Below are 10,484 nucleotides of genomic sequence, written 5' to 3'. Positions count from 1 at the left end.
TAAAAAAATTGCAGATCTACAAGCTTGCAATGCATTGTGAGCTTGAAGATCGTCTATTTTCACCAGGGGGGCTTGTTGCAATTGCTTGATCACACATAATCTCAAGGATGTGGTTGATGTAGAGCAGATGGCTAACTTTGGTGGAGGTGCCTCCATTGTCTTGGCATATTGAGTGAAGTTTATAAGGTCACTCACTACCGGACTCTGGTGAAGACCCAGTGTCCCATGTCACTGTGAGGTTTAGCAGTTGGCACTAGCAGTCATGCATGCAGCTTGCATATGTGACAATATCCTAAACCAAAACACGAACGCCATTCAGGCTGGTGACTGGAGCCCCAAGGTGACCTCTAATCAGTGCCATGGCGTTGGTCCGAAATCTCATTGTTCCTACATCCCAAGTCAGAATCTGCTGCATAGTACTGTGTTCTATTCGTCTGTCATTCAATGTTATATGAGATACTTTATTTTTTTTCAGTGGAAATAAGCTTAGTCTTTTCATGGATCTCCTTTTATTAGACCTTGTACCAGTGAACTGTACCGTCATGATGAAACTGTACCTTTTCCTATGCAAACTTCTAATAAAGTCTTCAATCAATCAATCAATCAAACCTGGTGAAAAATACTATGCCTAAACCTAAACCAAACCCTAACCTCAGTAAAACTATGCCTAAACCTAACCCATCCCCTAACCCTGAGTAAAACTATGCCTAAACCTAACCCTAACTAAATTTGGACTAATGAGATGTAGGACTAATGAGATATAGGACTTATGGGCAGTCCCCCTCCAATCACCTTGATACTCTCAACTGTGTTCATCAGCATCAACAGCCACAGCAATATGGAAAGTTATTCCTATAGACAACAAGGCTATTCTGTCCCTGATTGATTGATTGATTGATTGATTGATTGATTGATTGATTGATTGATTGATTGAATACTTTATTAACAATGTGCTAAAAAGGTAAGCTACAGTGGTACAGATTTATACAAAAGGATACTAAAAGGATACCCCCCCCAAAAAACAAAAAAAAAACAAAACCAAAACAAAAACAAATATATATATATATATATATATATATATATATATATATATATATATATATATATATATATATACTGTATATATATTTTTTTTTTCTTTTCCCATTGTGGTCCAGTGTATTCAATTCATCAAGACTTAAATCCACTCGTCCGAGACAGTTTGCCCTCCTGGCCCCCAAGTTGTGGAATAAACTCCCTGTCGCACTTAGAACAACGGACTCACTCGCTAGCTTTCGCCGTGGACTGAAGACTCACCCTTTCAGACTCCACCTAAACCCATAGCACTACAGAAAAGTCAGTGACCATACACGAAGCTAGTTAGCATTAGTTTTTTGTCTTTAGGTTTTTAGAACTTTGATTATACTGTGTTTTTTCTAGATAAATATCCATTTGCATTTGTTATATTGTTGATGTTCTGACATATTATCTTGTTTATTATTGTGATGTTATCTGCTTATTGTAAGTCGCTTTGGATTAAAAGCGTCTGCTAAATGCCTAAACTGTAAACTGTAAACTGTTAAAGACAAACACTAATATACACTACTATGCAAAACATCATATAGGCCTATGCGAGTATTAATACAAAATACAAAAATACACTTACGTAGGTTACAGTAGGTTGGCAGTTATTTCAGAATAACTGTGGATACAAGGGATACACACATGAAAGTGTTGCATTTATTCAATATACACGTAAAATGCTGGTACTTAGTATTTTATATGTAGGGTAATTTAAAATAGCCTACAATATAGAAAGAAGTAGCCTATGCATACATTGTTATCCACTTCAATTTAGTGGTTGTTGGTCAGGGGGTAGTTGATCACTTTTGTAAGGCACTGTATTCATGTCACATTCTCAGCTTTGTGGAAAAAAGATTGTTTGCAAAAAATACCCCATCTGTTTACGTTTATATACGTTTATTGCTAATTAGCATTTCTTATCCCTCTTCTTTCCATATTGTATTTCATTCAAGGATGTTTCAATCGTCCAAACTTTGAAACTTTAAGCGCAAAATAAATCTGAAACAAATATTTATTTGACTGTGGAAAAAACAACACTGACTGCATTCTCGCGTGATGTAACGAGACTAGCCCGTTTTAACACGGTCTGGAAACCCCGTTTTCACCCTCTCTTCCTCTCGCTGTCCAGAAGCAAGGTAAACGGACATCTCTTTCCCCTCGGTTATTCAATGAAATGTACCGGTTCTTTGTTACTACCCGCTCTCTAAACTTCACCGGGTAGATATTAAATGTCGATTGATCATTATCGGCGCGTATTACTGGCGTATCTAACCGACAAATAGCTTTTATTTAGGTTTATAATACCGTCTTGCGCTCAACACCACAGTGCTGTCAATGATGGCTGCCCCCATGCCACCGCATTGAGCTCACTAGCTTTCGAGCTAACTACGTCTTTTGACCACTTATACACGAATAATAAACATGTGACTAAATACATAAGGCATTTGGTATGTAAAATCATTTGCAAGGACCCTTTGCATTTGCGGCAGGTTATGGTTTATGTTATGGTCTGGACATGCATGGACATATCCCAGCAGCTAGCTAGCTAATGCTAACATACAAGCCTATGTATGCCGACGGAAGCGTGTCATGGATTGTAACATCAAGCTTGTCAAAACCAGGCTACAATACATACTCGTACATGTAATGTTAAATGATCAATGGTTCAGTATGTGTACAGTATGTATGTATTGGCTAATAATGGATGGATGGAGGCAGCATCACTAAAGATCAGCTGCCATCTCCTGTCACTGTGGATTTCAACCAGTGGTCCTTGAGGGGGTTCCATGTGGTCCCCAGCTAAATTGAGTTGGTAACCAAATGGACCCAGTTATAGAACTTTAATTCTTGAGAAATTCAAATTAAACCAAACGCCTGCATTACTTTATTTACATGACGTCTACACAAGAATTGTTATTTTGATTGACCTGTTATCAGTCATATGATACAACATCTATACAGCATGGAATTGTGGACAAAATGCTATCTAACGATACAAAAATGATCTACGTGTTGGGTCTGAGGCTGAATCTCATCAAATGGTGGTCTGTGGCTCAAATGTCGAATAAATAACAGACCTTGATATGAAAAAGTTTAAACCACTGTCCTGCCAGATCATTATAGGCCAAGTGATGTTTCATGTCTCTACTAAATACAGAATTGTTGAATTTTAAAACCCATGCTGTGATATATTATTTTTTTCTAGATGCCTGGTGTCACAGTGAAAGACGTTAACCAGCAGGAGTTTGTTCGTGCCCTTGCAGCTTTCCTGAAGAAGTAAGCACATCTGTCAATTTACAGCATTTTCAGATAATTCTGATATGTGTATCGGCTTCCTTATTATGAAGTAAATGGTGCCTTTATCCAAGGCACTTTACAGAGGTTGTGCTACATTGACCCATTCACACACACAGGCGGAGGAAACCTGCTCATCTGGAGCAATTAGGCGTTCAGTGTCTTGCTCAGGGACACTTTGAAACTAACTCTGGGGGACCACTCTACCCCTGAGCCACTGCCCCTGAAATGTTGCTAAATGTACATACAGTACTCTGTACAACAAATACAATAATTACTTAATTCATACAGTGATATGAATGTATGTTACGGCCCTCTGTCACTTAAATATTTATCTATCGATATACACCAATCTATAGAAGCACCAAGTCTGACGTAATGAATCCATCATACCTGGGTCCCCAGTATTAGTAATTATTGATCATATTGGGAACAAAATAAGTGAGTATTTAAAAATAAATCTCTTTATTAAAGCTTTCCCATTCAGACAAATTACAGTATAAAAAAATAAAGCTCTCACATGTTAAAACTACCCCTGTGTGGTGGAGGGAATGACGAGCAATAACATCTGACTATTGTTTGTTTTAATCTCTGCAGATTTAAAAATGCAGAAGCTTACATTTTCAATAGTGTCCAGACTGTCATGGAATACTTGTAACTACTTTTGGCCAGGGGTCCAAGCACCTAGGCTCCGCAGCCTGGTGGTGCGTTGTGGGTTTGAGTCCCGTTCCGACGACCGTTCCTACGTGCACAATATAAATTACCTACAAGCTCACAATGATCGTAGATCTGCTATTTTGATTGTCTCTATATATTTTTACAGAACAATGTGAAAAGTTGTACTATTGTTTTCTGATGTTGTAATGGAGGAGTTGAACGTGCCCTCCTAGAACATTCTGTTGTGACAACCCCTCAAAAATATACTTAAAAAAGGGATGGTGCCTGCCTCGGTGTCACCAAGCATTTGGCCCAAATAAATACAAACTGAGGCAATGTCTCTGTAGTTTTTGCAGGGATAATTTAAGTTGGTTAGGACTATCACACATTTTGGGCTTGTTTTCCTCTTAATAATTCTCATTCTGTGTATTGTCTCATCTTGTCCCCAGGTCAGGAAAGCTGAAGGTGCCAGACTGGGTTGACCTTGTGAAGTTGGCCAAGCACAAGGAGCTTGCTCCCGCTGATGACAACTGGTTCTACATCAGAGCTGGTAAGTCTAACATCTCTACATGATCTACATCTGTCTGTTCCATCACTATTGGTATAACAGTCAGAGAGCCCTGCGGAATATGGATTACATTTCCGGGATGTGACAGATGGCTGGATTTCTGTGTTAGTTTTGACAGCAAATGAGTCAGTCTTTTTCATTTAGTTTTAGTCCTATTGTAGTCATCCGAAAAGTACACTATAATATTTTAGTCTGCTAAATCGGCAGATGATATTGTTGACAAATGTGTTTTGGCAGCCTAGCAGGCTGCCAGGCTTCAGAGCGCAACCAAACATAAATGACTTGTCTTTTAGTTCTACTGGATCTCCACTATACTAGTCCCTCTATAACATTTCAGTCTAGCTTTTATTTGTTGATGAAATTGTCAATATATCTAGTTTTAGTCATCATAGCTTAGTTTTTGTCAGTGAAAAAAGGTTGTCAATAAACATTTCTCGTCAGTTTTAGTCATCAAAATGAACGCTGGATTTGCTGCCTACTGGATGCAGTTTCAGACTACATTTTTATATTATTATGTTGTATGGTTTGATTTAAGCACTGGCACAGGGCTGTTTGCTTGGCGCTGCGTGGGCAGGTGTTAACTCATACGCCATTTATTCTCTGGTTTAGTACAAGAACAATAAACATTTACTGTTACAATTCAGACAGTGTTAAGAATAATAGTGCTGTGAAATGTAATACATTATTTTTGATAATATGCTGCACAGCTAGTGCTGTCACGATTATGACATTTTACATGACTATTGATTGTCACTCAAATAATTGTGATTAAAGTTTTAATTGTTTTTCTGTCATTGATAATTACAGTATTTTCTGGACTATAAGGCGCACCTGACTATAAGGCGCACTGTCAATGAATGGTCTATTTTCAAACTGTTTTCATATATAAGGCGCACCTGACTAAGGCGCACATAATAGACGCTACCGTTGCGTTATGCATCCAACAGATGGAGCTGTGCTAAAGGGAATGTCAATGTCAATGAATGATCCATATATAAGGCGCACTGGACTATAAGGCGCACTGTAGTTTTTTGAGAAAATTAAAGGCTTTTAAGTGCGCCTTATAGTCCGGAAAATACGGTATATTCCGTTTGGCTAGTAGGCTTTGAAGTTGCACATGGCAGATATGACACACAACCTAAATATACAAAGAAATTACTTGCATATTTGACAATTTGTACTTGGAAAAAGAACCTTGATAGTGGAAATCAACGATCTATAAGCTCGCAACGCGTTGTGAGCTTCTAGATAGTCTATTTCCACTATTTTTGAAAAAGTTTGGAAATATGAACATTTTTCAACATTTAAACGATTATGACAAAATAATTGAGACTATGTCAAATTACTGGTCAAATGTCAGAAAAGAAGGCAGATCAAACTAAAGGTGTAGTTGCCAGTATTGTCTAGGATTGTATCCTCACACAGTGAACTGTTTCACTGTGTGAGGTTTTTACCAAGTTATTCCACTTTAAGATTACAAGTTGACTCATTAAACCATTCATTTTTATCATGAATGTTGATGGATTTCCTGGCATTGTTTGTTTTCCCATGGATACCAGTTTGACAGCGATTTTACGCCCTTAGGTAGCATAGAGTATAACATAATTGCAATTTTGGCATCCAATTGATCATAAGTTGTCTAGATTGAAATCTTCATAGTATTGATATAAGATGCTTGAAGTATAGTAGCATTTTTGAGTTTTGATCTAACATGGTAATCTTCCGTCAGCATCCACAGTCCGCCACCTGTACCTGCGTGGTGGTGCCGGTGTAGGCTCCATGACCAAGATCTATGGCGGTCGCAACAGGAACGGCGTCTGCCCCTCCCACTTCAGCGTTGGCTCCAAGAACGTGGCCCGCAAGGTGCTTCAGGCCCTCGAGCTGCTCAAGATGATCGAAAAGGATCCCAACGGGTGAGGAGAAATGCCCTTATTGTTATTCAGTGTGTCATTCATATGTATGAGCAGAACACTAAAGGGTGTGTGCATAAAACATTGATCTATAAATGTTGTATTTATGTGTCACACGGGGCGGATGTATTGCTGAGAAGCCAAGGCAGTGTAGAGTGAAGCCTTTTGGGGCAGTGGTCCTCCAGGATTGGCATGCGGCACAGTTTTGTGCAAAGTCAATGAATGGAAGAAAATGCATGCAAGTTTGCACCTGGAATCACCGCTTGACTCATCAACATGGCTTAAGACATTCTGACATCATACACAAATGGCCATTGCCTCTACCTGCAAATGATTGGAACCAGTGCGGTTCCAATCAGTTTATACTTTAGTGTATTGACGCTTTCAAAAAGTGCCTTTTGGCGAATTATAGTACAGTGGTAGTATAATGTGTCAAGATAGCAATGCTTCAGTAGTTCCTAAATCGCACAAGGCTGTTATGTCCTCGGCATGACTATTTCCGACAGCTCTTATATTTATGAAGAAATCTTTAACCACTTAAACTGCATCTCACATCATATTGTGCCGGGCTGGATCTGCTACTGAAATCGTTGAATTTGTAAAACTTTAGCCTATGAAATGTGCAAAATACAGACACCACGGATAAAGCAATTTTGGTTTTTAATATTTATTTAAGGTGGGGTACATGCATATTCATGAAGACTTTGTCATGAGCCATGGTGATGGACATTTTCATTTCTGTAGCTGCAGCACTAACTCTGTGGCTGTTATCAGTTGAAGTGTGCAGGAAAATGACATTGCAGTTTCACTTGTTCATGTCGGAGTGACTGATTGTGAATGATTTTCCTTTCTATGTAGGAAGAATTGATTAGCCTGCCTCCTCATGACCACAGTATTGTGGTCAATGGGGCATATCCAATGTAGTTGAGGTGTTATTGAATACTCTGCTGTGTTGTATATTGATTTTTGACCAGGTTGTGTAGGTTGATGTGCTCTGTTGTGGCAATGTTTCAGTGTCTTGATATTCCCTGTTCTCTCCCCCCTCAGCGGCCGCAGACTAACCTCCCAGGGAAACAGAGACTTGGACAGAATCGCTGGGCAGGTGAGAATGGCTTAACTCTGTTGAAGGTTCAGGTTAAGCACCATAGGTTATCTTGCCAAGTGTTTTTATTTTCAGGAAGGCATAAATCACAGTACATAATTAGCAATTGATCTAGTATACAAATGGCTTGTGTCAAACACAAATTCATAAGATAAATGTTAAAGCTTTGTCATGTTTATCCCTACTGGACAAAGATTTGACATCTCCTGCGTCTTCACTAGTTGGTGAAAGAAATATTTCGAATGTATTAATCAAGGCACATTTTTAATTTGTAGTTTATGCATCAAGTAGAAGTGATATGAGACAGATGACAGTAGAAATAAATATCTCTAAAGTTGACTAACACAGTATAAAATGGATAAGAATGTATCTCCTTGCCATGACTCAAAGCTCAAGTGCTCAAAGGTTTCCAGCAAGTACCAACTTAATCTGTTCTGTGTATTGGTGCACAATTATACAGAATCGTCTTCCTACTGACAACAAAAAAGGGGTGGCGGGCTGCCCACTACACAATGTAACCTTGGTGATAGAGCATCTTTTGGGCAATGGCCTGCTCTTGGCCCTCTGTCAGAACTCTTAAGTGAATCAATTTAAAAATCCTGAGTTGAATGATTTGTATCAAAGGCTTCATTTCTGGCCAGGGCCACGGTTGCTTTACGTCTCTGTGCACCTTTTTGTTTCTGCTATGGTGTATTGTTTTATTTGAAGTCTAGACATTCAATGCGGTGCCTCAATCCAAAGCGTGTTTCATCACTAAAACAGCCCTTGGCTTTGATGCTTACACCCCTTGTCTGTTATATGGGAAGCATCCCTGTGCCGGCGTAGCTCCAGCATGTGCTGCTTTGAAAACGGTTGTCCTTGGGCAAGTTTCCCTTTCTGCCAAAGTACCTTGCAGAATGCAAGTCAGCTGTTCTACGGAGGCTAAATTACTGAGTTACTGGTTTGTCCGTGTAGCATAGCGGCAGGTCGTTGTCTGCTAGTCGCAGCTAAAACAAACGGCAGATTCTGCCTTGTCGAGACGTGAGGAGGCAGGCTGGCAGCAGCACCGTCAGATTGATAATCCAAGGGTAAAGGGGTAAACACGAGGAGGCAATGTCATGCTTGGCAAGGCTGCCTTATGGCATCAGTTTTCTCCTTGTTTACCCATGCTAATGAGCGGGTATGTAGATGAACTAACCTGTGCCCTGCCCGCCTGTATGTCTGCTGCACATAGCCTGCAACACAGGCATGCTCAGTTGGCACAGCACCCCTACCTCCTCCTTTACCCAAACCCCTAGTGTTTTGTACTTCTGATGGGTTTTTATTGAAACGGGTAGATTTTTCTGCCTGTGGGGCTCCTGTCATATATCATCTGAGTATGGGTAGTGTTTGTTGGCAGCAGAAGAAAACAACTGCTCTCTTCCAAGCTGCTGTTGGAGTTGTGATTCCACTGTCATTTTCACTCACTTAAACTGTAAGCTTCCCCCTCTCTGTGGACTGTTTTTGAATACATCTGATTGAATTCTTCCTATTTTCTGCTCTCCACAGGTTTCAGCTGCAAACAAGAAGACTGTGGTGGCGGCGGCGGCGGCGGCAGCAGCGGCCGTGTAAAATAATAAATTTGTTTTTTTGAGAAACTAACAGTGTTACCTGTTCACTTCTTTACAAGCCTGTTTGTGTGGTACAATATCTTGGTAAACCTGATATGGGTGCAAATGCTCTCTGCTCAATAGTTGTAGTAGTTTTATTGTTAACACTGTAAGAAGTGAAAAGCATAGAGCTGTATGTGATACAAGGGGTTCTACATGAGGTGGTGGTTTGATTCCAAAACTGCTGTGCCTGGATCAAAGATTCTCAGTTGCCGCAACTGATATCAAGTCATTTGAATTCCATAGAAGCCACTAAGCCAGCACATTGCGCAGGAAAACAGCCTATTCTACAAGCTCTCAATGCGTCAAAATTGACTGTTTGCCGTTATTGTCGTGGTCAAACAACCAATGTATTCAGAAGCATTTTCCACAAATATTTCATACTTTTGTATAAAACCAAAGGTTAAAGTTCATATGGTCAGCAGCAGCAAATTGTTTTCAATGTTTTTTGAAAGATAATTTGAGATGTGGCGATAAAAAGTTGCAGAATGATATAAATGTTGAATGCACTGACTTCCGCTTACAAAATCACTGTTTTCAAGAAGAACAACAGTTGTTTACAGTACACTGGAGTTTATAGTATGCTTGAAACCATTTCCATTAAAGTTGAGTTTTTGAGGATGAGATAATCCATTTTGAATATTGCAACAGAATTAGGCATGGCATAATGTCTCAATGAGTATTTTCCATTGAAACGGAGACACATCTGAAGGAAGGGGATAATGGCGACTTTACCTGATTAAGTTACATTCCTGACAAGTGAAATGTTTGAACCTCATTTTGACAAAGGAAAAAGGTCCATGGTTTGTGAAACACCCATAAGCTGATTTCTGTCTGTCTGGTTTTGAATGTCACCCAGCCTAAAGGGCATGTTGTCTTGTCTGGACAGAGGGATTTATAACGGTTGACAGCTTTGCTAAGATACTGTTCTAATACAGCCTATATTCTGTGAACTTGTAGAAGGCTGCAGCTCTATATGCATATAATGTGCTTGCAACATGGTTCAGCTACATCAAGTCAGCCCCTCAAATTCTGTCGAACTTGAATCATCAACCCAACCGTCTCTGACACAGCACGTCCTTGCTATCCCCTAAATACCCAGTCTACTGTTTATGTTCTTAGCCTTTGTAATGGGTGTAAACTGAGTTTTTCCCCAAAAGATTAATTCACTACAAGTGTCAACCGTGGCGCAAATGGGTGTTTGTGTAACAAAGGCAGATTATCACTTGTCTATGTATGAGTCAATGGTGATGAGGGGACAG

General features: G+C 39.6%; 1 protein-coding gene across 1 annotated transcript; it reads left to right on the top strand.

The window, feature by feature from the left end:
- The first annotated feature begins 2,174 nt into the window (after positions 1 to 2,174).
- rps19 (ribosomal protein S19) lies at positions 2,175 to 9,214 on the top strand. Its single transcript, XM_080720275.1, has 6 exons — positions 2,175 to 2,198; positions 3,269 to 3,339; positions 4,464 to 4,564; positions 6,312 to 6,495; positions 7,540 to 7,594; positions 9,122 to 9,214. The coding sequence occupies exons 2-6, from the start codon at positions 3,269 to 3,271 to the stop codon at positions 9,182 to 9,184; spliced, it is 474 nt and encodes a 157-aa protein (XP_080576401.1). The 5' UTR covers positions 2,175 to 2,198; the 3' UTR covers positions 9,185 to 9,214.
- Positions 9,215 to 10,484: the final 1,270 nt, after the last annotated feature.

The sequence above is a fragment of the Nannobrachium achirus genome, assembly GCF_963921795.1.
Source record: "Nannobrachium achirus genome assembly, chromosome: 2".
NCBI lineage: Eukaryota > Metazoa > Chordata > Actinopteri > Myctophiformes > Myctophidae > Nannobrachium > Nannobrachium achirus.
Note: the sequence above shows the minus strand (reverse complement) of the source record. Positions and strands in the feature narration are given on the sequence as shown.